The 27173-nt window shown below is 34.5% G+C and overlaps 1 protein-coding gene across 4 annotated transcripts in view; it reads right to left on the bottom strand.

The window, feature by feature from the left end:
- The window catches only part of FMN1 (formin 1), a 204878-nt gene that overhangs the window by 36017 nt on the left and 141688 nt on the right, over nucleotides 1-27173 (bottom strand). For all 4 annotated transcript variants that reach the window (XM_071809341.1, XM_071809342.1, XM_071809343.1 and 1 more), the window contains 4 exons: nucleotides 26330-26476; nucleotides 22765-22824; nucleotides 20505-20625; nucleotides 8068-8160 (listed from right to left, as the gene is read on the bottom strand). In XM_071809341.1, coding sequence (XP_071665442.1) covers nucleotides 8068-8160; nucleotides 20505-20625; nucleotides 22765-22824; nucleotides 26330-26476 — 421 coding nt within the window. The remainder of the gene's footprint in view (nucleotides 1-8067; nucleotides 8161-20504; nucleotides 20626-22764; nucleotides 22825-26329; nucleotides 26477-27173) is intronic.

The raw sequence follows: 27173 nt of genomic DNA, 5'->3' as shown, positions 1-27173 counted from the left end.
AGAAATAGGGCAAGACAAGGTTGTAAACAGCAGAGCAAATTCAGATAAACTGCTTGCTAGTGGCATTGACTGTAGTACAGAGAATAGTGACATAAGAAGATAAGTAGATAAACAGGAAATCATACAGGAAATTCATAAGGATACAGTAGAGAAGAAGAAAGCAGCTGGTCTGAAATTACAGGCTAATAGGATCCCTGTGAAAAAACAACATATATAATCTATGGCTCTGTTTACTTATAAACCTGTGATATAGGCACTAGAAGAAATTTAGTGGAACTGAACAGAAAATGAGGGTTTCAATGAGAATGTAAAAAGAATGTTAGACTCCAGACAGCTGATAGTGGTTATTCTAAAGGTATTCATAATTCTAGGTATAGATTTGATAACTACAATATATATCATAAATTTTTGTACTAAATAAAGTGTATCAAACTGACATTTATTATGTCACACAGTTGCTATTAACAGGAAATATTTCTCATATAATGCTAGTCACTTTGCAGCAGCCACAGTAATTCAGTATAACTCAATCACATTGAAAAGAAGCTAGAAGGAACTGTTGTCTCTAAAAGATTCTTTCCTTGTCTTCTGAAAGAAGATGTCCTTCTAAATTACATTCATACTACATATTCTAAGGGAGTGTAACCCTCCAATTTGATAGTAAGTCATGATGTAGTGGAACTGATTTTTTAGCAGTTTTTAGCAGATTATAGCAATTTGATGTATATATGTTTTAAAAATACTCAATTTAACGTTTCCTGAAAAGTCATAGTTTTAATTAACATCAATTTTCAGGACTTTGATGCTGGTAATTCTTCTGGTAGTGTAGGAGGAAACATTCATTTCAGAGCAAATTCTTGTTCTTTGAATCAGTTCACTGTCAATATTGCATCAGTTAGGGACATATGGATGCAATTACATTCCAGGACACCTTATTTGGTGTCTTACGGACTGACGCTATTGTCTAACTATACAATCTCAGAGTACCAATCATAAGGTTCTGTGCTTTGCAGACTAATGCCAATTTATGTAAATCACTCTTTCATCTGTTTAAATACAACGATCTTTGAGTGATGAAAACAGTTATGACTGTCACAAACAGTTTGAAAGATTAAAGTAATTCTGCTGCTGGCATATAAAACAGCGTTCCACATCTAAACACAAACTTTGCCTGGTCTGTAATGTCATTGCTGGGAAGGATTAAAAGTTTTAAGCAAACATTATCACTGCAAGGAAGTATGACATATTTTTCATGTTTGACACTGGACGTAAATATCCTCCCACACTGTTTAATGTGAGAACTGCATATGTGTGGCAGAGATAATAAAACATCTCAGTGAAAAAAAATGAAGGGAAAAAAAGCCAGTTATGATAAATAGAACAGAAAATAAAGCTTTGAAGTTAAAAGTCTTCATATTGTACAGTTTGCTCACAAAAGTAAGAAACTATTTGATATGCAGACTGGATAGTATAGTCACAGAATCTGCAAGATAGTCTGACATCCTGTAGAAGTGATTATCTTTATGGAGATATATTTTTGGCTGACAGAAGCTGCTTCATAATTGCAGGTAACAGAAAAATCAGGGCAACTCTAAGATCTTTGTAAATGCTATTGCTCTTCTGCTGTTGTTTACAGACCATATTTTAAAAGGCAGCTGTTACTGATATTCGCTGCTCTTAAAAACTATTCTTTATTTTCTTGCTGCACTTACTCAGCATTAAAATGTTCAAGAGCTTGACAAATAAAATGGAACACAAGTACCATAATCTGATATGTAAACTAAGGTAGAGGAGTACAACACTAGTGGAAAGACAAGTATATGACTTAGATTCATATGCAGTTTTAAAATATTTTTCTTCCTTTCTGTTAGTATTCTTCTTGGAGAGAAAAGCTATATTTTTACTGCAGAAAAACAAGAATTTTAAATATTTCTTGGGGGTTTCTGATATTTTGGGAAGTCATTACAGGCAAGCTCTACCAAACTTCTGTGAACAGGGACTTAAAACATAATCTTTATATCTGTTTTAAAAACAACAATATAATGGTGGCAGACTCTCAAAGGAAATAAGTACCAATGTAAATTTATTCCTAATCTTCAACTGCATTGAAATTTATAAAGGTATGTCCTGTTGACAGTAAGAGAGAAATAAGAAATATTATTGTATTCTGAAAACGGTGCTGATAATAGTGGCTTGAGGTATTCTTGACTTCTGATTGACTACTACTAAATGGTGCCAGCATCCTGCTTTGTACTTCATAGACTGGTTTGATTGAAAAGCAGTAGAGTTTTGAGTGGAAATATATTTTTTTTGCTGTAATATAATAGATTATGCTATCATCCTCCTACACTTAAAATATGTGCTTATAAACTAAGAAATGAAGGTTGCTTTCCCTGGGTTAATAAATCACCTATTATGAGCATCTACAGTGCAACAAAATTTGAGATGAAATGTTTATATAGCTAGGAACAAGCAGGAAATAATCAACAGGAAACTGGAAGTCTGCCAGCTGAAATATATTACAGTATAGTTAAAGTCAGCGGCATAAATTTCTTACATTAAAGTTATTACAAAATGGTATTTTGTGTATTGTTGAGGAAGAAAATGGAAACAAGTTGAGTGAAAATAAATCTAAGATGGTAACAAGTAATATGAAAATAATATTATTTGAGTAGAGATATTAGGAATGAAAACCAACAAAAATAAGGAATCTTCCTAGACGCTAATTTGAAATTAAGATCTAAATTGGGGGTGTCAAACTCATTTTCCACCAGGGGTCACATCAGCCTTGCAGTTGCTTTCAAAGGGCCAAATACAATTTTAGGAGGAGTTATATGGGAGTAGTTATATTTATACAGGCCTAAAATTGCACTTGACCCTTTAAAGGCAACTGCGAGGCTGATGTGGCCCCTGGTGAAAATGAGTTTGACACGCCTGATCTAAATGATCCAGGCTTTCAATTATTTGTTTAAAAGAAGTCAAATACACTTCAACAAGGTTTCATTTAAAACTCTGTTATCTAAAAACCAGTGATTCCCAATAAAGAATCACCATTTCAGCTTCTTACTTCTGAACACATTTGTAAGAAAATACAGAATTCAATGAGAATTTGTTACTTAAACAGAATAAATAATTTTTCTGGAAATAAAATTAGGAAGATGGAACTGATAAAAAGGCATGAAGGCATGGGGACATGCAGGAGAAAGGAAGGAATGATTATTTACATAGTTGTAGTAACCTGGACCAAACAATTCATGTGAAACAGATTCGTATGTTTCAGAAGGCTAGGAACAAGGTCTCTGCCTTTTTGGCAGCCAGGGATGTTACAGAATCACACAAGTCCCCCTCTTTATCCTGTCTACTCTCATGCCTGAGACTGTAGCAGTTTTGATCAGAGTTTCTGGCCAGTGCATTTGGTAATTGTTTTTTCATAACATTTCTTAATTTCTTGGTATAATCCCCCCAAGAATGATACAAACCAGAAAGTAGTTAACATACAAGTGAAGGGGGCTAGCTTACTAGAGTTTATTTTTTATTTTCTGTCCCGCTGGACTAACTCAGCAATCCTCTATGGTGCGTTCCAACAGGCAAATGAGAAAATGTGGATCAAAGCTCCTGTTCTGCACCAGAAATACATTAAAAAGAACAATAGACTGGATGCATGCCCAGGTAGCTACTGCAGCTTGGCTAAAACTATCAAGAAGAAATTACTCAGCAGTCAGAATCAGATCTACTGACATTTTCCATGTGGTTGCTAACCTTCTCTGAAAAATGCACTACCTCCTGACACAATGCTGCAGTGAGTAGCTTGGTCTATGACTCTGTTTTTCTATTGTACAGTGTCATGACTGCACAGCGTTTATCTTTTAAGTTGTATACAACATACAGCAGTTGTAGCAAAGCAATGAACTTCACCAATGCTTCCTAAGTGCCAGGCTAGAATTCTAAACACAGAATAATTCCTTTTACTATGAGATTAATCTCAAAAGATCTACTTTATTTGACAAATCCCTCCCTCTCCATCTTGCTTATTACTTTGGACACTTCTGTGTATCACGTGCCTTTCCCAGACAGCTTTGCTTTCCACTACTAATGATTTTCAAAAACTAGGCTGTCTTGACATCAGACAACTTGCTTCCCAGACTCTGCTGTAAACTAAATGAATTCCTTTAATAGCAAAGTCTTCATTGTCAAGATGCCTCTTTATTCTTAGAAAAATAAAGAGAGGCAGCTATGCTCTTCCTATGCTAACTGTTATGAAGCAGAAAGACCTTTTGATTTGCACATTCCAGTATATGAGGGAGGAAATTGAGCCCAGATTAAAGTTTTTACATACTTTCTGACCTGGAACCAATGAAGGGGAATTTGGGACCACACCATCTTGCATGAATCTGTATTATGCATTTCTACATTTATTAAAATAGACAAACAATATGAAATACTCAAGCAGCAAAATAAGAAATAAATTTTATTAAGGCTAGTTGGCTACTCCTGTATGTAATTTTCTTTCTTGTTTGTATTATTCTTGAGAGAATGCACCAGGAGAACAAAAAATGTCACGAAAAGCTAACATAAATGGTTACTGGCCAGCATGCTTTTTAGTGAGCTTCATAGCTGCAGTAACCAAAATTTGTTTTCTCCTTTTCAATATAGAGTATTTTGCATCTTTCTCATATTCATTCAACTATTCTGATTTTTTTGGTGTGAAATAGCTTCATATCAAAAGAGGAGTTTTTTTCTAAGCAATTCTGAGCAAGAATTGCAAGACGTTAAGGAGGAATCCAAGTCAACCATTAATTTCATAATTTCAAAGTTCTTTTTGCATACCGTGGCAAATTAAATGGAAAAGATTAAGAAGATATTTCTGAAAAAAAAATACAGTTATTCCATGAGAAATACAGTACGTGTGTATTAATTTACAGCAATTTTTAGGCCTCCGTGTCACAGTAAAACTAATATAATATGTTGCATATAATATAATTAAATCTACTAAAGATTATTTCCACCTTGAGAATAATCTAAGCCCTTTTCAAAAAGCACAGACATATCAAATACAGCTAATGAAGTATTAACACAGTTTACACATAATGTCTTTCATGTGGGAATCACAAAGTACTTGATAAATATTATCTTTCACTACAAAAAATAGCAGGAATAATTATTTAACATTCTGTGTACCAGAAAAGTGAAGTGCTCTCTGAAAAAAGGATTAACCAACTACTCTAGCATCACATGTCAAGCAGCTAAACTGGGAAGAGAACCTAAAGGTTCTGGCACCTAACTCCCTGTTGAAGGCGTTAGGCTACATTACATCCAGTTACACAAAACAGCACTGACATCAGCAGAAGTACAGTTTATCCCCTCTAGCATTTTAGAATGTCAGTCTCCATAACACTCTCTGTGTTTTTTGTTACAACACAGCAAGTATTAGATTTAATTGCTATTAATTGTAATTAGGAAATGTAAACAGTTCAGTTTAAGCAAATAATTTTTTTTTTGTCTTATCGTATTTCCAACTTAGCATTGACTAGAAACGATGGGAAATTGTGTATGTGAGAAAAACCTGAATATCTATGAGTTCCAGCCCTATCTTCAAGCCAGAAGTTTCAGAAAAGCATCTGAGCTTTGAATACTTGCTGTGAGCTGGCAGAAAGATGACAGACAATTTTTTCTTACATTTGGTTAAACAAGCCACAACTGTTTCTTAAACAAACAAAACTGAAAGCAGATGCTTAACGGATGCACAATATTATCGGTTAACTCCTGATTTCAGAGAAGCAGCTGAGTTTCCAGACACTTACCTAAACTGAACATCTGAGCTTGACATTTGTCTGATGCCTATTCTAGTACCATAAATCATGATGGGTTTCTGTGTTATTTTTAACTATCTTCAGTGTAGAATTTTACAGCATTTCCATTCTAATGCCACAGAAAGTACCAGTCACCAATTACAAACATTCAAATCAATCAAGTGACTGAAGGAGAATTAGGGTCAATAATTCTGAAGGATTTCTGAAGAGTCAATAATTAGAGGATAAGACAAAAAAAGCCAAGTCATCTCAGAAAAAGTTAGATAAAACAGAAATGTCAAAAGATGAGCAATTAGACAAAATTAAATGTATATGATTAGACACCATAAAACATAATACTATAAATCAAAAGGAGAACAAGAGAACATAAGAAGTTGGACAAGTATGTAATCCCTGTGGTTTTGCTCTTTCTAGAACACAAAAAACCTGAAACACCAAAAAGGGTCAAATAGATTTCATTTCTATAAAAAACTCATTGTCCCAAAACACCATGCAGAAACATATCTGCTCTTTTATTTTTTTTTTAAATATGTTATTCACAAACAGAAGGATAAAATTTTCTGCTACATTGACGATGATAAATATATCTCAGTTTCCACATCAATGGGCATAAACAGGGCAAATGTTGAAGGAATATGTTTTTCTATTTGAAATGATAATGCAAACTTGAATTACAATTTTGTCTAAAGCAGAACTATTCTTCTTTCAAGATTGGTTGGGCATTTTTATCATATTCCCTTCATCAGAAAGAAGGGTAGCTCATTTGTGCAGGATGAACTAGATGCTGTGTTGCCTTTATTTTTTGGGACTGTCACAATATGCTTTTGCTGTTCCTTCTGCTGATTTTAGCTGGGGTGGAGTCAACTTTCTTCATAACAGCTTGAATGGTGCTGTGCATTGGTTTTGTGACCTAAACCGTGTTGATAACTCACCCGTGTTTCAGCTATTGCTCAACAGTGCTTGCACAACATCAAGGCTTTCTCCATTTTTAATAGTGACCCCCAGAAAGTAGGCTGGGGGTGGCACAAGAGATTGGGAGGGTCCACAGCTGGGACAGCTGGCCAAATTGACCAAAGGGATAACCTATACCATATCAATTCATGCTCAACAATAAATCTTGGGAATAAAGGAGTAAGGGACGAAGTTCAGAGTTATGGCATTTGTCTTTCCAAGTAGTGGCTGCACATGATGGAGCCCAGTTTTCCTGGAGATGGCTGAACACCTGCCTGCCCATGGGAAGTAGGGAACGAATCCCTTGTTTTGCTTTGCTTCTGCATGCAGCTTTTGCTTTCCCCTATTGAATTGCCTTTATCTCAACCCATGAGTCTTCTCTCTTTTACCTTTCTGACCCTTGTTCCAACCCCACCAAGGGGGTGTGGGTGAGCATCTGTGTGGTGCTTAGCTGCCTATTGGAATAACCGCAACACTCCTCAGGAGATCCAGGGTGTAATAAGAATTACAGAATCTGTGATATAATCATGGAAGACACATTCAGTTACGGTCTTGGCAAGACCTGGGCAAAATTGAGTTATGACCCAGATCAATATGCGACCCAGATTGATACTACTCTGCTCTGGTGCTTTTCTGGTCAGTAGTGAGAAAACACACAGTCTGGGAAACAGGATGGAGCTGGACTGGTCCATTCAACACCAGCAACCTGTGGCTACATTTTCTTGAACTGATGATTGAATTGTACCTTGGATCTCACCCTGGTTGTCTGAAGACTCTACAGTGGTAAATCACCTCCTTACACCTCTTTCTGTCTCACACAAAACTAAATCTTCAAATCTGAAGTAGTCAGTTCATAAGCCCACACTTTTGATAAAAGAGGCTATTACTTCATGTATATATGTATATATATATATGGACTTTCTCTAGAAGGGTATTTTTCATTCTTGTCTTTTATAAACTTGAAGCTTTATATTCCTTCTGACAAATTTGGTCTATGATGAGTACCTTTTTCATTTTGCCTAAAATAATGATAAAGAACAAAGCAGAAAATAATCAATAGGAAATGAGTAAGATCAAGGGAACAATTATCTTTGAAAAGTGATGTACAAGATCTGTGTAACCATTATTCTTAACATATACTAGGCACATTAGGATCATAACCCATAACAGATAGAAGGAGTTTTCAAATTTTCAGAGGCAACAGATATTTAATGCAGCTTGCATGATATATAACTTCGTAAACCACTGCACTATTAGCCAAGAGGGGTTTTTTTTGTTTTGTTTTGGTTTTGTTAAGTATGGTTACCTTTCTGGAAGAATTCCTCTAACTTGTCCTTGAAGGGCTGGAGATGTTCCTCAGAAGACTCTCTGCAAACTAACTTCATCTGCTTTTCAGAGGCTACAAAAAGAAGTTGAGAGACATTTGTGGCAGAATTCGTCTATGGGAAGTAGGTGTCAACATTTTAGTTTAGAGGAAATGGAAATAAAGAAGCCCTAAGGAATCCAGCAATTACATTAAAGTAAAAAATACCAATACCAGTCTAGCATAAGAAATAGAAAATCCTATACATGTTTAAAGAGTGGGATTTTTCTTCAGTAATGACTTTGTCCTAAAAATCCAGCTGCATGCTGAGACTCACTACCAGCAGAGCGTACCTCACACACAAATTCTAGATGGTATTTAAAGCTCTAATCTTTGTTTCTGTGGTGAGTGGAGGATGCATTACATCTGGACTGATTTTAATCAACCAGTGCCAGGCATCCTATACTCAACCATTTTTCCTAACAAAGATGCAGGAATTCAGCTTTACTTAAGTATTCAAATTCCAGGCAATGATGTGAAATAGTAGAAGTCTTTAAAAAAATTAACTTACATCTAACTGCAATTTGTTTACTACTTAATCTATCTGTCATCTCAAGACCTGATGCCATGCCAGTTTCTAAAAACTCCAGATTATTTGCCAATTAATTTTAACATTCCTAGAAATTCTAATAAACTTTGTAGTGTTCCATATTAAGATGAAATAAGACTGCTAGAAATCCAAATGCAATTATCTTCCATTTAGCAAACGAATTTATGAACTATTATAAGATTTTTTCTTCCACAACTCTAAATTTAGATGGAAATATATTTTGGAGTTAAATCCAAGAGTTACAGCTTGACTGCAGGAAACATATTCACATAATATTGCTATCATCATTATATAATTCAACTTACTGCAGCTAAAATAATACAAAACTGCAGAAACAGAAGTTGAGAATTTGAAATTAAAATGTCATATTAATGTAAGTTTGCAGTGCAGTGAAAAAAGTCAATGGAAGGTTGAAAACAGATGTATACATTTTATTGTACAACTAGTAGTGTGCCTATAACACTCTTGGACCACCAGGACTTACTAAAAAAGACAGCTTTTCAATTAATTGAGAACTGAAATACATTTGGACGGTTGCTACAGAAAAAGCTGAAAAGATAACTCTTCCCACAGTATATTTTCATTTAGCATCCCTCCGCAATTAATGTACGTTGTTGACTATGACATTGTTGGGGAGCTCCAGAACTTACGTAAAATGGCCTGTGCTACAGCCTAAGTTTATTATTAATCTGTAGTCTTTCAACCTGTAGCATAAGGCAGACCTTTGAAACTGTTCAGAGTAACGTCAATGGATATTTGTTTGTATGTGAGACAATAGGTGGGATGAAGCATTAATTTAAACAAAACAGATTGGGACAGTCTTTTAGTATCTGCACAGTTATGTGTCTTTAATAAATGAAGCAAAACAATGCAGAAATCAGAGAAATATTTATGACTTTTAAAGATTATTTTATTATGATATGTGCCTCTTTTAATTAAAAATCTGAACTTTCCACAACTCTCCTCACACACAGAATGAAATTTATGTATCCTTCACATTTATGTTTGCAGAATTAGGAGATCTCTACAGTTATTCAAGCAAATTGAAACACTTTACTTTGAAGAAGACAGACATATTAGAATTGTATAGGGGAAAAAATCTAGCAAAGTAAGTGAGACAGTATTGTTAACTTTCTGAGTGGAGGTTTCAACAAAGTAGCAGCTACAGGCTTGTGCGTTCTTTTGTGTTTAAAAAAATCAACAGAAAATTATATAAGGCAATATTTAGAAATTAGTTTAGATAAATATAAATGACAAGGATGTAAAAGCATTAGTACACATATTCTGTCCATGCATTTGATACAAAATGACTATAGAATGCACATGATTATCACAATCAGGTAAGGTTGCACCAATTGCAATCCAATAATTATTTTATAATAATCAGTTTTGTATAAATCTATCCAGAAGTAGATTTCTATCTAAACATACCCTAACATAGTCTAGAAGGGTGTTTTCCCAAACATGTTGTGTTTTTGATGCATTGTCTGGTGTAATGAAAGCTTCCTACAAGCTTTAGCAACACAAGATTTAGAAAGGCTACTCACATATGTCCCATGTAAGCATTTAAATGACCATGACTAGCACATGTAAAACCTTTGTTTGTTTGTCTGTTTATTTGTTTGTTTTTGGTGGGTTTGTTTTGTTTTGTCTTTTTGTTTTGTTTTGTTTTAAATCAAGACAACCAACATTATCCTTAATCAGATGAGAAAAACTACAACAAAATATGGACAACAGGAAGTGTCAGCATACAGAGAAAAAGTTCATTTGGGTAATAAATTCTTAGGAAGAATCCTAACATTCTTAACAAGAAGATCAACAATTGTCATGAAGGGAGAGGAAGAGTAGGAAGGAAGGCACAGAGAAGAAAAGCAAATGAGGCAGATGACATAGAATAAGTGAAGCAGGGTGCTGCTTGAAAATTCAAGTTTGAGATGACCTGAAATAAGACACCAGTTTGCAAACTGACAAAAGAAGTCAAGTAAATGCTGGCAAATGCTAGGAATTTATGTTATTGGAAAGCCTTAAAAAGAGACCTTTGGATGATTCTCTCTGCTGATATTTATCTGTATGATATCTATCTAAACTCAAAATCTATCAGTTTACTTCCAGAAGTTCTTTCGATAACTGCCAAAATAGACCGAAGGGCTTTGGGAAAGTTATAGCTTTGAGCTAAAGGAGTCAAGGCCAAGGGTGAAGAAGTGAAAATCACAAGAGTAATGTATTTGCCCTGTACTGCTTAATCCTCCTTTAATCGACTGTGAATTTAGGTCATACTTCACTCAATAATGTATACTTTTGGTCAAAAAACAAGCAAAAAAGTATCTGGGCAACTGAAGGTTAACTAACTCTGTTTAAAGTCAACTGCACTGAAATATTTTAATAAATTCAATATTTGAATAAATTTGAAATTCTGAGAAATGTTAAGGAATTCTGAGGAATCTGACAGCTAGCACACCACACGTACACTTCTCTCACCATTTCATTCCAAAATAATCATTTGAGAAAATAAACAACCTGTTTCAGCAGTACTGAGCTCAAACAGATGCAAATTCTCCATTACTGTAATAAACTCTTGGTTCATTTTCTTGTTATGTATGGTATGTTAGTGAAATTAAATGTAATATGCTACTTTGAAAATTGTTTATTTCCAAATGAGCTATTACCAAAAAAAAAAAAAAAAAAAAAAAAAAAAAAAGAAAACGCAAGTGTGCAATAGTATTTTAAAGTCCTTAGAAATTTTTGGATGTACATCAGACTTCACCCACTGCAAACCTTGGCCACAGAAATGGAAACCATTAGCAAAACATTAAAACAAAGCTGGAAACTGCTGATTATCAGTTTGCCACTGTCTTCAAATTTAATGCAGTACTTGGCTCAAGAAGTTCTTTAAAAATCCCCAATATAAGTGAAAATATTTACAAAATAGAATGTCTCTCACTTAATGCCTATTGGGCAATATTCCTTTAAAAGTCCACAGACACTTGTAAATCTGTCAAAAGAATCACTGCCCATAAACAAACTTTCACGTAAAGAGCATTTCAGTGTCAATCAGACAGGATTTGGAATTTTTGAGCACTATTTTTAAAGTAAATGCAAAATCAGAAATAGTTTAGTGTTGATCACAGTAAATTACTATTTACTCGCCAGAACCCACCAGTAGCATTTACAGGAATCATCCTGACAGCAAAATCAAGTATCAGCACCATTAATTCCTATAAACCTGTCACTGACACTATCCCCTGTGAGTTATGCCACTGTGAAAGCTGCTAAAACCTACCCCCTCCTCTTGTCTGTTCAGAGCCTGGCAGGTTATACTGCCAAGATTGCTATTTTATTTTCTTCTTATAATGCAGGTTTATCTTTGACAGGAGGGTTGCTATTTGATAATTCTCTTCTAGAACCCTTACCTTTTCTGTTTCAATGGGAATTTGAAACGATGATGCAAATGAATTCAATGTATGACTAAATAACCCCAAATTTATGTTTGAGAGGATCTGTGATTTTTTACAGTGCAGAAGGCCGTTAGACCATTTGGGCTCATATATCCCAGTAAGAATCTGATAAACTTCAGATAAAATCCACAAATTAAAATTATTCAGTAAGTGCTACGTAACTTCCGCATGATTTAGCTTGTTTCATTTTGCTTTGATACATTTTCTTACTTGCAAACAACCTCCCAAGTTAAACAAAAAGTTACAGGAGATGCATGTTTGCCCATTGGGCACTGTTGCAGGATTTGATTATATTCTCTTGTTATTACATGCAGCTTACATACACATTTACTGCAGGTGTGCACATGAGAATATTAACTTTATGACAATCCACTATATCTGTGTCATCTATACCTCTTGTACTTTTCCATAAGCTTGCAAGGAAATGTTTCTTTTCAGACAGAATTTTAAATAAATGTGGAGAAGAAGGGAAGAGATTTATCTTGATTTCTTTGGAATACAGTATAAGAATTTTGATTGTGTCTAACTGCAAGTGGTTATGCTGCTACAGACCCAGAAAAGTTTCAGACGCAGTATTTTATTTGCATTTTTGGACACACATTGATAATCTGTACATGTATCAATGACTGCAACACACAAAGGTTCAAGCACTAACACCTTAGCCAGAGCTGGATTGACTAATACAGAAGCCTTTGAACCAAACAGAGACGGAAGTGCCATGAAGTGGGGTGTGAGGTTTTCTGAGACAAAAGTATCTGACAAAAATGTAGAACAGGATCAAATTACACTGGTACTCTATTTTCAAACTTGGTTTTTATTGTATTAAATACAGGTCAGTCATTTAATGCAAGGCAGTGTTAGCACATATAAAACTAAATATACCATTCTAACCTATTAATCACTTCCATAGTTACTGTTCTGTGAAGTTATTTTCAGCTAATTTAGAAGTTCTTCACTTATTAATAATTCAGTTTTCTTAAAAAGTCATTTCAGAGGATAGAAGCTAATAAGTAAAATGTTAAACAGCCCGATCTTTGTCTGTTTGAAATATGTTTTACGTCACAACACAAAGAAACAAGTATCTGTTTAGATGTTTAAGCTCACTCGTATAAATAAGACGGAAAAACATTTCTGTGATAAGTCCTAAGCTGTGGAAAAAGAAATAATTGAATTAGTGGAATACAAAACACCCTATAAAGGTCACCTGTTCTAAGGAAGTTTTAGTGGAAGCTGAGAGTCAGACATCTTGACAATTCTCACAAGTTTGATCAGACATTCTGGCTTTTTCTTTTAAGATTTGTGAGGGGGTTTTGTTTGTTTCTTTTAAGTTTAACAACATTTTGAACTTTTACAGTATGTGATGGAATGCAGGGGAACTTTCAGACCTATATTAGTTTCAGCTAACACAAAACCAAAAATTTTTGCCTTTCATTTTGTCAAAGGGTATCAACATTCTATATAAATCATTTAAAAACCTTTCTGTTAAGATGGTTTCCTAACAATACATTTAAAAAAATGAACAAAGATTCTAGTAAAACTAAATATTTTTCACACCATAGCAACATATCTGAGACTCTGGTTAATGTATTCTCTCTGAAATGGCAGTTTACATTCAGCGCGCCCTTCAGCCGAAAAGCATACTGCAAGGGGTTGAACAGCACATATAAATGAACATAACAACTAAACCCTCATAATTTTCCAGTCCAATCTTTGTGAGACTCCTTAAATTATTCCAGCATACATTATTAGTAGAAAGCTTTGGTTTAGTGTCAAGATCCAAACATACAGACTTCTGCACATCATTGAGATCTGTCAGGAGTGTAAAAATGTGTGCTAGCAGCACCCACTGAGAAATCAGAACGTTTCCCTTCTGTACGAATAATACAAAAATTAATATTATGAAAGTGAAGAGTCTTGTCTGGCTAATTTAGAGGATGACAACATTTTTAAGAAGCAATAATAATATTTGTATCATATGAGCTAAGATTTTTACAGTGCTAGGGAAAAAAAAAGACCTTTCAAACACACAAAGACATGAATACTTAGTGTACTGAACAAAGGATCAGACAGAATAGAATTGCTGGACAACGGCTGAAACAGTAGGTTTATGAGCTGAAATTGTAGATGCCAGAGAAGTGATCTCCTGTTTCCCTCTGTACAGCCGGATCTCTGATTTTCTGTGCAAGACAGATCATAAAGTTCCACCTAATTAATTCTTCTATGAAGTTTATGGCTTTGGTTCAGCTACAGCATCCTCTTAGACTTAAAATCATGTAAATTCATATATTACCTGCAATATTAGGAGGAACACTTCTCAAAGTGCTAATTAGCCTCACTACTGCTAATTTGTATCCCACTGTCTGAATTAATGTACTTTCAATCTTTGATCATTGGCAGTAAATACGTAAGTGACCACCTCAATTCTAACAGAAATCTGGCTTTTCTTTTACCGCATGCTCCATCAGAGAGGAAAAGCTGTTGCGAGCCACAAATATGAAGTCACTGTTCTCCACAATGCTGCTATTACACACTCTCCAAACTATTTCATTCGTGATCCATCATACACATGGATAGAGACAATATTCCTCCTGTTCCCAGATATAGACTACCTGCTCCCAGATGTATACTACATAGTTATGTAACTGATGTTTAACAGGCACACACACACGTATATTTACTTATTTATATAAAAGGGCACACAGACTAGTGCACAGAAAATCATAACTGTGGTATTTCCAAGATTCATTCTAGAATCTTAACACGTGCAAAATGATTTTAAACAATAAATTTCCAATAATTCTTTAGCCAAAAAACCCCACCAAACCCTACGAAAGAAAAAAATGAACAGCACGCTATTGTTTAATCAACAGAAAGCTTTCTCCCTCACCTTTGTGCACACATGCAGACATCTGCTTCCAGGGAATAAACTTTTCTTAAACATCATTGCTTTGCATCTCTATTATATTTCTCAATTTTATTAAAACCATTCCATACTACTCTCCACTATCACAAACTAGAAAATCTAATGGAATTTTAAGAAATGATCCACTTAGGAAAATTTACACTTAATGTATTCACATCTGTACATTACCAATGGAACATTGTCAAAATGTTAGTTTTGTTGTAAAATAGAATCCAGTGCACATACACAAACTGTGGTTTTTAATGCCTGTGTTGTATCTTTGCCAAATTAAAACAAACTGAAATATATCTCATCCTACTGAGACAAGGGACTATTCAAAAAGAGGTCAGAAAACTGTGAGGAGGAACAGTGTGTCATTTTGTCAACTCTTGAAAACAAAATAACTGTTTCTGTATGAAGCTGTCTTTTACTCTTTTCCTTACACCATTCTGCATTGCTTCAAAATATATCGCATAAATGTTGGACAGTGCAAAAATACAGCAATACTCACCAGGTACAAAACAATGTGCTCCATCTATGCTAATGTCTAAATAAATAACACAATCAGCTATTTGCCGCCTCTTGTTCCACCACCCTGTTCAACCTTGTATTTACCTGCACTTCCAAAATTGTAAGGTGAATTTTTAGATGTAAAAGCAAAATTAACATTAAGAAAATGAAAGTGACTAGTTCCTAGAAAGTACCATATAACTTTTCTGCTCCTGTTGGGAATATTTTTCTAGAATGTGTATGTGACTCAGATGACTAAACACCACCTTAAAATTGACTTAAAAAATAACTTAAATTGCACTAAGGTTTCAATTGGTTGAAAATATTTTAGAAAAAGGCCTTTGGTGCTGTCTTGAATACTATCCTCCTGGAACAGTCACCTTTTACTGAGAAGTGTCTATTGATCCAACAAATTAATTAGAAAGCTATCACTCAAACTGATAAAATATTTAGAATTTTCACAATATGATCCAGTAACTTTACTGTCTATAATGCAAATTGAACAACAGACAAAACCTCTCAACACTGTAATGTTTGCCCTATAGCTACTTATTGCTTCATGATTGTACTAGAACACTATTCCACCATACAGACTCCAAGGCCATGTTCTGTTTGATCTAATATAATATTTTATCTGAATAAATCATACCACATTCAATTAGTTTCTCCATCTGTGGTTACATAGAAATCCAACAAAAGTAGAAAATGTCCCAATTCAGTGACTGAAAACATCAATTAATCTCCAGAAAAAAAATATATCTACATATATATATATATATAGAGAGAGAGAGTTAATTAGTGGACATTTTGTTGCAAAAACTTTAACTCAGTTTGAAGACTCTTATGTGAACACACACATTTAAGAATTTTAGATTAGCTTCTTGCAAATACAGATGCTGTTCAGAATTTTAAATTAGGAAAATCAGGGAGTTTCAGTCTTAAATGAGCACAAACTGATTATTTTTTCTTTTTGCAGCTTCCCCCTTGTCTCTATTTATAGTGACAATGACTGCAAGAACCAAGAATTGGTGACCCTCTTCAACCTTCACCCATTTCTTATTTGTAAATTCTCTTCCATTCTTGTCTTTATTTTGTAACACATATCCACTTTGCAGTATAGTGTGACACAGAACTCCCTAAAGAAGCACAGCATGAAGGCAATGTAGATGCAACAGTTCAGCCTGTTCTGGTCAGCCATGCTAAGAGGCAGGGCTAGTTAGCTATGATGCTGATATCAGTACCGCAGCACCGTGCTAGTCACATCCCATGCATTAGATATGTTTCCACAAAAAAGAAGATATGTATCTATATGAATATATATACATATACACACATATTCGTATCTGAAAAAGAAGATATATATCGTCATGCAGGTGTTTGAGAATGAAAATAAAAAAAAAGCACTTGAAGAAGAGGCAGAGGAAGCCAGGTATGGTCAGCCTGGTGAACAGAAAGTTAACTGGGGATCTAGCTTTTCACTTCAACTATCTGGAGAACAGCTATAGAGAAGATGGAGTCAGACTCTTCTCAGCTAAATTAAATGGAGCAAGTAATAAGTTTCAGGACAGGAAATTCTCACAACAGATAAGGAAAACAGCAAATAATATCTCTACCGGTGTTCATGAAAGAAGGTGAAAGTAAAAGGTATGTGGATTTTCAATGGGATCAGAATGTTTATGAGAAATAAAGATGTGCTCTTGAAATGATTGACCTTGGTTTCCATCTTTAACCATTCTATAAATGTATTTGATTTTTCAGCTGTTAAGGTCAAGAATAGTAAGAAGTTATAATGAACATTGCAGTAAACGATACAAGGAATCTAATATTGCTTTCTTTTGTGTAATGGAGCAGCATTTTAAAATTTTATTAAATGTATTGCAAAGAAGAGCAATGAGTATGACAGATGGAAACCATCTACAGTGCAACTAATTTTGAATAATTAAGATTGCCCAATTTAGGAGAGAGATTAGTGAAAGGTTAATGGTAAAATTTATACAAGTCTAGCATACTCCGGCTTGCTTTCTAAAAATCTTCTTACGATTATACATTTCAAATATTCTGTGCTTATTTCAGAAGAATACCAATCAAGTGGCATTGTCCAGACTACAAGGGAAATCATGTTTTGTCATAGGGAAAGGAAATGGAAATCTTACAATATTAAAACATTGATGCAAAGCAAAAACTTCTTTCCATAAATAAAAAGATTAACTGGAAAGTTAATACCTGTTAAATGAATACATTTATCCACTTACGTTACTATGTAATATTTGAAAATCCTGGAAGTACACTGACTATACAGACATGAAGTGAAAACCTGGGCTTAGAGAAAACGTTCTTTTTTCCTGTGACTTTAAAGTGGAACCAGATTTAACTCTAAAAATTTCATCTCACTATTTAATATTGCATTCTTTTGCACTTCTTTCCCCTTAAAAGCCTATATTAAATGCATACTTCTGTTTATCATTCTTTCTAACCTAAAAATGCCCATGATTTGAAAGTTTTATCTGAAATACATGTTAAAAACCTGTTGGATTAAGGTTCACCAAAAATTTGTTTGAATTTTTGAGCCACACTTTAGTCTAATTCCTTTAGAGTGAAGTTAGTCTGTCCCTTTAAAGTCTAACCCGAAAGGCTTCAAAATAGCAAATTGTATGGAACTCAATCTGTTTATCTGAAAAGGATGAAAGGGTTTGTGCTCCATCTAGATTTGAACTTTTGGTTCCACAGTGTCTAGGTATTTCAAACCAGAGGTCTACCCCATTAAGACACGCCACTCATGATCCATGATAGAAAGATAAATGAATGCCTTGATAAACTAGTAAAAAATACTTTAAAATACTAAATGACAACTATCATGAAAAGTGTCTATCAAAATTGACATTTCAGGCACAAGAGGTGATATTTATCTTTTTAAAATCATTCTGTACAAATCTCAGAAAAAAAAGTAAGTCACTAATGGGAACATTAGTTCATTCGATAATGACACACAAGAAACCCCCTCTTTCATTTCTTACCTTTGTCTCATCCTACTCCCAAGGTAATCTGTTTAAGACTACCCTAGCCAACCAAACTGTGAAATAAATCCGATGTACCCAACAACACAGGCAGCCCCAGTTAATATTGTTCAAATTATTTACATCTGAAGGGCCGTGCTTGTCTGGATAGCTGGGCCCGACGCTTCTCTGGACTTGGTTTCTTCTATTCACATCTGTTTCAGCTTTAGACTTTCACTGGTATTCTGCCAGCAGCCACAACTTTTTAATGACTACAATAAACTACAGAGACTCATCAAATCTTTGTTGTACGTGTTAAAATTATAACCTCTTCAATTAAAATCTTGATTTAAAAATAAACTACAACATTATCTGAATAAAAAAAATTTAAAAGGGAATGTTTGAAGGAGATCTATTTCAACAAAGAAACAATCACTCATATATATGAGAACGTTATCAGAGGAATGCTTGTTAGAATTCTCCTCTATGTTTCTGAGTGATAAAATAACAATATCTGAAAACATTTCCACAACTTTTTTGTTTCAAATCTTTGCTGTCATTAACTTAATATGTTGATTTGTTTGGCTGGGTTTCAAATACATCTTTACAAAGACTATGAAAACAAGCTCAACACAACAATTTCTCTAGATTTTCTATAAATACCTAAGAAAATTTCCTTTAGAAAATAGAAACCAATGATTACTAGAAAATGGTAGTTTTTATTTTAGGAGTCAGTTAAAGTTAAGCTTTTCCTACTTGCTGTCTGTGTCTTCACAGTGTAGAATAAATATGATGTGAATGTCACAGCCTCAACGCAGATCCTGCAAGACTAAGATGCATGACAGCAGGACTACATGCTGAAAAAGTACAAGATCAAACACAGATCATGTTTCTGCACAAACTAGCTCAAAAGAGGGCAGGCCAAGGGGTTTACAGGGCCAAGCGATGAGAGGAGATAGAGCACTCACTTATGCCTGGGTCGAACAAACAACAACTGATACTTTCCTACCACTGTTAACCTTTGAAACTATCCTAAAGACGGCAGTGACCTAATCCTGTAAGGATAAATTATTTTGTAACAGTCTTCATTGCCTTACACTGAAAATGTAAATTAAAAACAATCATCTTGTTCAACACTGATTCTAAAGGACTCTTCAATTTTAACACAGAGATGAAAATGTAAATGGAGAAGTTTTTATAGGCTTTTTAGCAGATTCTTGCCCTAAACTTTTCTACATTTTCTACACAAAACCGCTTCAGTAAAAGTAGGAACTTTTCCTTAACAAAAAAGCAGGCCTAAAATATTCAGTCATCAATTGCTGGATTTATTTTAAAAAGTCATATGAAGCACAAAATAAAAATGAAACTGCTTGGAACACTTAGAGAGCAACCCTTCCTACTTTATTTCCACTCAGTACCTTGATTGATAGATGAGTTGGGTTTCTGAGCCCCTCTTTATAATAAACATTTTAAAATGTTTATTTTATGTCCCAGGGTGAAAATATTTTGAACTGGAGCTTTCCATTTCCCTTTGCTGTGCCTTGGCAAGCTGTGTTTTATTTCTACATTAATAGTATTCAACTCTTTCTTGTAGCTGTTAAAATGTTGTTATACAAATACTGAAGAAAGTATTTATGTTATGGAACTAACAGATATCTACAGTTAAACATACAGTTCTGGAGAAGGCAAAGGAAAATTCACATATAACTAGAGAAAATTTCAGAAAGGTTTCTTTAGGCACCTTTTGATTATAAAAGGGAAAATAATTTTTCAGGATCTTTACTTTCATTTTATTGTCATGAGTTTGAATTTTTTTTCTTTCTAATTTATGTAAGTAATTTGTGCCACAGTATAAAAACTCTAAATGAATCAACAGTATAAACCTAATTAGCAATAAGAAAACCTCATAAAGGTCACATTTTAAATGGCACTTTGTTGTTAGCAGAAAAAATGTGAAAGTTCCCAGTTACCTTCTAGATCTCTCTTCAGTTTCCTTAAATCTTTTATTAGGTCTTCAAACTTAACTTGTGAGGCCTGGAATAAGTCCTGTGGTTCTGGTAAAGGAAAAATACTCTTGTCTGTTCCTGCTTCCTAAACAAACAAACAAATAGACAGACCACTATGAAAATTGAATGCATTTGTAATTAAATAAATTACTTTTTTTTAACATAATCTATGAAACTAGTACGAAACTGCCAAAAAAGTAATAAATTTTAAATCATTCTTGCTAAAACAACATATGTATCATTCAAGATTAAATCCTGACCATCCTGAGTGTTGAAACTTCCTTTTAGATGTTGTAAAGCAAACTGTGCTCAGTTTAAACTATGAAACAGCATTGAGCTCATAACATTTCAGTTCATTTTATATCAATAAAGGTTTAGATAAGGGATTAGAACTTTCTTAAAAACAGATAACATGAATGCCTATTATAATGTAACAAGTGATCTTATGCCAAAAGCTTGTGGTTACGCTGTCTCCCAATTCATTAAATATACACACACTTTAAAGTATAAATTGAAAACAACATTTATATACTGCCTGAAGTATTTTATAGAGATAAAAATATACACTGGAAGGTTTATGTGGCTAAATAAACCACATGGGTTAATGTCTGTATGAAACTCCTAAGTGTATACCTTAATTTTAGCACAGTAAGAAAAAAATCAGAAGTGAAACAAAACAAAGCAAACCTTACAAGATTCAGAGCAATATCCCCAGTGGAAATATAACAGGTAAAGTATGTAAATGGTATTAACACGACATTGGTGTATATAAGAATACACTATGGAGTTTAAAATACTACCTGTGCACAGATTACAGTCTGTAATAAAGGAAAACTCATAGGTTGGAGAACTAACTTTTTTTGTAAATGGGGAAAAAATAAAAGATATGAAAATTCAGGGGGGAAAAAAGTACAATGGATGACATTTACACTGTGTGCATTTCCTCTCAAGGAAGATAAACTGGTTTGTTTTACAAAATTCTCTGAAGTAAAATTATAGTATGGTTGAAAGTTTGTAGAAACATTGAATATTTAAACAAATTAAAAATCATTAGCTTCAACATTATTACAGAGCAGAAAATAAGACATAAGTCAGTACCCTGAGAACTGAGAAATATCACAGGCTAGAAAAAGTTGCTCTTGTTATGAAGGTTTTTACAAGATGCATTACTAAATTAAAGTAACGATGTTTATTTCCCTGCCAAAGTAACAAAGAAGGAAAAAAAATAAAAAAGAAAAAAAGGAAAGAAAACAAGTACAGATTTAGACATCTGCTATTTTTTTAGTCTTCTCTACAGCTCAGCCCCAGGAGCTGTTCCACAGGCTCGTGACATTCAGACCCTGCAGCATCAGAGATCATAGAATCACAAAATGGTTTGGGTTGGAAGGGGAGCTTTAAAGATCATCTAGTCCAAGCCCAGCAGCATGGGCAGGGAAATGTCTTTACTTACTTTAGTCCTCACTTACTTCAGTCTTACTCCTGGAAAAAATACTCATGACTACTAACTCATCAATTCAACATTCTTATGTAAGAATGAAGAAAAAAAAATTATTTTTATTCAGACAAAGGGCTGTGAAAAATTGCACTAGTCTTAGATTTGAAAATTAGGTAAAGGCACCTTCTTAATCTCAAAAACAAGCAATTATGTACATAAAATTAATTAATAGCGACATTTTCATTTAAAAGACAATAGTTCAAATTTTCTACTCAAAAACTTTAGGCACTGGTGATACATGTCAAAAAGCCTCATAAATCGAACTCACTCAAAGCAATCCCCACATCTCTTCCTACATTTTCAATCTCTAACTTCTTTCCCATCAGTTGACTCCCCTATCTGAAAATACCAAGCTGTCCTTGCATCCTGTCATGAGACAGAAATCAGTATTACCACATCAGAACAAGATTTACAATGTCACAGTTACCAGAAGGCAAGAAGGCAGGATTGGAGCAACCACCAGCCCCATCTGCAACAGTCACAGGCAGTTGCCTGCAGTGGTGAGGTCAACAGATACTGTAAAATTTTCCAAAGCCTTATCATATAAACCTAGAGCAAATTTCAGACCTATTGAGGTCCACGATTGTTATAAGAAAGCAAAAGAAATGGATTTTATTTTTCCATCAGAGCTACTATGTTTAGATTTTTAAAAAGCTAATGCAAACTCTTGTATAATCTCTTAAAGAAACCTACTTCTGGAGAGGCAGATACAACAAACTAATCTTTTACCTTATCACAATGGCGCAGGTAATATATGACGACATAATCCACCAGATTAATACCATTATCCTAGGAAAAAATAAATATATTATTTTAAATATGTGCAATTGACACTGTTTCAAGTGAGTGAAAATTTACTCTATCTCAAAATAAATATAATATTGGTTTATATTGTGAGAAAGCGGACTCACAATATCTTCAGCCCTAGCATTACTGACCAAAAAATCCTTATAACATGGGCTTGATCATACCCTCACAGGACCTAGTGCTTCTTTCAGTTCTAAATACCAGGTAAGAAAACATGCAGTGGAAGAAGCTGTCTCTGTATCATTTTTTAATAGCACATGGCATTACTGAAAAAATAATATTCCCTTGAACGGTAATATTAATTAATAAATTATTCTTGAATATAATATTAACTAAATATTACAGTCACCTCAGATCTATTAAGGTGAACTGAATTTCTTGATTCCTCCAGTCTCAATTCATCTATAACAAAGATTTGGAAGAGGCATAGATATTTTTCATATTTTACTCCAAATATAAAACCAGACAGCTTGTGCTTAACAAGTGTATTTCATGCCCAGCTGACTTACAAATATGGATATTAAGACTCTCTTTGTGGAATCACCATTTTCATGTGCCTGCATACAACAACTGTACTCAACATCATTTTATGTTGTTACATGTCACTGGGTCAGCACAGGCCAGACGAAATAAAGGAAAAGTGTAAAACTGCAACTTATACGTTACAAGGTATGGTTGACCAACATAAAAGAATCAAGATATAGGGAATTATATCTGAAATGTGTTTGAAGTTTTCTTGGAAGTGTTTTCATATTGTATATTGACAGGTATCAGGACAAACATTCGTATGTGAACAACATCTGATTTCCTGTACTGAGCTGCCTTGCTCATATTAGAGCCTGCACCACATTATGTTTTATTAATATCATACACCAGCAAAATTCTTAACTAAACAAGTCATTTCTGTCAAAATGCAGACAAAGCCACTCTGCTTGTATAACATTTTTTGAAGACATTGCTAGGAGGTCATATGACAAAAATGAACTGAGGTGACTCATGAACATTTGATTGTACTTTTACGGTAAAATACATTTGTTATTCCATTTTCTATAGGCTAAACTACCAAACCTATTACTTTGGTTTAAAGACTATTTGCAGAAGACAGAACACAGAGATTTTTGAAGTGGTGAGTTACATTAAAAAAAAATAAATCTCTATATCAAGTAACTTTCTAGGCTCCTGTGACAACAACTTTTATATGAAACAAGAAATAATTCACATTGACTCTTTACCTTAGGTCCTGGAATTCAACTTACCTAGACATAATATTGTTTGCTGGCAATTCTCAAAAAGAGTATAATAAAGGGGCACAAGAAGGATACCTTAGTTTTCAAATATACGAGACACTGCAGTCTTCTTCCTCGCAAATGCCGTCTCCCAATTACTTCTGAGGTTTCATATCTGTCTGTACCAGCTGGCCCCATGGAGTTTTTATGCATTTTGGAGACTAGTCTAAACTAATAATATATTTATTTTGGCTACCAGGGAACTGTAAATACTGTAATTTTTTAGCTTGTCTTTTAGTGGTCTTACGCAATCATACTGTACATCTGTCCCTCCTTTTCATAACTCATAATTTTGGAACATGCTGGCTAAATTCAGACAAACTGGAAAGTCCCACAGATAATTAAATTCTTACAAGTTTATGGTTAGATAGGAGAGTAAGACTAAAATTAGTACTTCTATGGAGAAGGTAAAGTTCAGTTGTTTTGCATTTTTCCTCATGGCAGCTGGTCAACCAATGAACACGTGAGTACTGGGAAACTTGCCCTGGTTTTAGATTAGCTGCAGCTTGTACTCTGTCTTGTCTGTGGGGTAGGACTGGAAGAAAAGCGGTAATAGGGAAGACCTGAACCATTGCAGTGAAGAGGAAAGTAGGAATTAGAATTATAGAATCATTTATGTTGGAAAAGACATTTAAGACTGAGTCAAACTGTAAATCTAATACTGCCAAGTCCACCACTAAACCACGTCCCTAAGCACCACATCTACATGGTTTTTAAATACCTCCAGGGATGGGGAATCAACCACTTCCCTGGGCAGCCTGTTCCAATGCTTGACATCATCTTCAGTGAAGAAAATTTTCCTAGAATCCAACTTAAACCTCTAGAGACTGTTTCCCATTTTCCTATCACTTGTTACTTGGGAGAAGATGCTGACACCCACCTCACTATAATCTCCTTTCAGGTAGTTGTAGAGAGCGACAGGGTCTCCTCTCAGCCTCCTTTTCTCAAAGCTAAACAGCCCCAGTTCCATCAGCTGCTCCTCATAAGACTTGTGCTCCAGACCCCCCCACCAGCTTCATTGCTCTTCTTTAGACATGCTCCAGCATGTCAATGTCTTTAGGAGACAAGGGACTCAAATCCATTGGAAAAAATTTCATTAATACAGTTACTCACTGAACAGTTCCTTAAACATGTTTCTGCATTTTCTTAATGATGGTATTCACAAGTAAAAAGCTCCCCAGATATACTGCTTTCCTGACACTGACTGTTTCAAAAACACATTCCTTCATACATGAAGCATAACGGGGAACAAAAGCTTAAAATCTACCTTTCTTACAGTTCAAGACGGCACTTTGGGTAGAAAAAGAGGAAGAACATGAAAGAACGGCGGTGGTTTTTTTTTTTTCCTCACCCTCCAAATCTGTACCAGTATCAGCAGAAAATACCTCCTATTCTTTGTTGTTTCATATACCCATGTGGTGTCTAGGTATGCTTTGGCAAAGAGCAACTTTGAGCAGTATTTCCATTGCCTACGTTGTCTAGCACCTCTTTCTCCAACCCACTAAAGTAAGGAACAAAGTAATCTCATATCAAAAGGTGTTGAGAGTTTATTTGAGACTGACTTTGATCCTAGCATGACTAATCAAAAACGTGCTAGTGGTTCACAATTTTTGACACATGATTTACTGCCATCTATGAAAATTTTCTTGTGCATGCCATTCAGAATTCATGCTCTACATCCATTTAACTGCCAATTCAAAAAAATAGACTGTAAACATCTTGTTGGGTATGACACACCTCTTTGAAGAGGATTAAAATCCTTTACATTAAATTCCTTAGTATATATGCCACACTCAACCTTGACTGATATTTTGGTTTTAAATCTGATTTAAAAAATATTTTTACTCACATAGAGCTACCTTAGGTTAAGAACAAGAAAAAAGAATGGGGACATTTACTCAAGAAGACTTCTCTCTGACCTACTGTAATTAAGCCCCTACTAGTAAGAGAGACATAAAGAAGTTCTTGCATAAGATAATTATCCTAATAATACTCAATAAGAGAAATTTGAGATGATGGAAATATGCACATGTGCAGGAGAAGGGGATGAAAAGTCATGAGAAAAAAGCAAATTCCTGGTACAAAGTGCCATGCTCTTTCAAACAAGAAGTGTAAGAAATAAAAGATCAAATTTTGACAGATGATGGAACAAAAAAAGGTCAGTTGTGAAAAATTATCTGTAATTAAAAATGAGTACTTACTCTGCTTTTGACATCCTTTAGTTTGGGGAGTATTTCCAAACCAAATCCATCAGCTTGACCTCGGGTCCTATTCCCGCCATTCATATAATTTCCAAAAGCCAGAATCAAACCTAAAATTTCCTTTACACTTGTCATGTTCAGCAAAGCCTGGAAAATGAATACTAGTCTGTGACTTCCATTGGCACAAAAATACTAATTGCTAATATAAAAAAAGCTTTTTTAATTTTCTTTTTGTTAGAGGCTTTGTTTCTTGTTTGTTTTTACCCCTGTAGGTAAGGGAAGCTAAAGCTGGTACAAGAATCGAGCATTTCAGGGAAGCATTTATGAGACTATCTGCCTAAGATAACTATGTTTAATTTAACCATATGAGGCAAATTGTATGGCATCATAGACTGCGTAGATGACAAAAAAGATTAGTGAAAGAAGATTATTAAACATTCTTAGTAGCCTTTAAAAATCTTACAGATGAGGCAGTTCATCACGCATTTGCAGAATGCACAGTCAAATGGAGATGTGCTATTTTTGCTGCCACTAGGTTAGACTTGGACTGTCACATTCAGTTTGATTCGCGTTAGTCCTGGTGCTCTGGTAATTCACATTTCCAGATCCATATTTAACGCAGACATACCAGGGCTAAGGACTGAATTACTATGCCTCAAAACACATAAGAAATCCAGAAATACAGTGGAGAACTAATACATTATTTTAATTTACATATAAAGACACCTACCTTGTCAATTGAGAATCTGAGGCCACAGGTCTAATTCTTAACTATGTAGCTTTATACTACACATTGGATAAATCAATTGTAGTGTGAACTCCTCATAAGTAAACAGATGGCAAT

This window comes from Patagioenas fasciata, chromosome 5 (assembly GCF_037038585.1).
Source record: "Patagioenas fasciata isolate bPatFas1 chromosome 5, bPatFas1.hap1, whole genome shotgun sequence".
Taxonomy (NCBI): Eukaryota; Metazoa; Chordata; class Aves; order Columbiformes; family Columbidae; genus Patagioenas; species Patagioenas fasciata.
The sequence above is the reverse complement of the archived record's forward strand: the minus strand, read 5'-3'. Positions and strand labels throughout refer to the sequence as shown.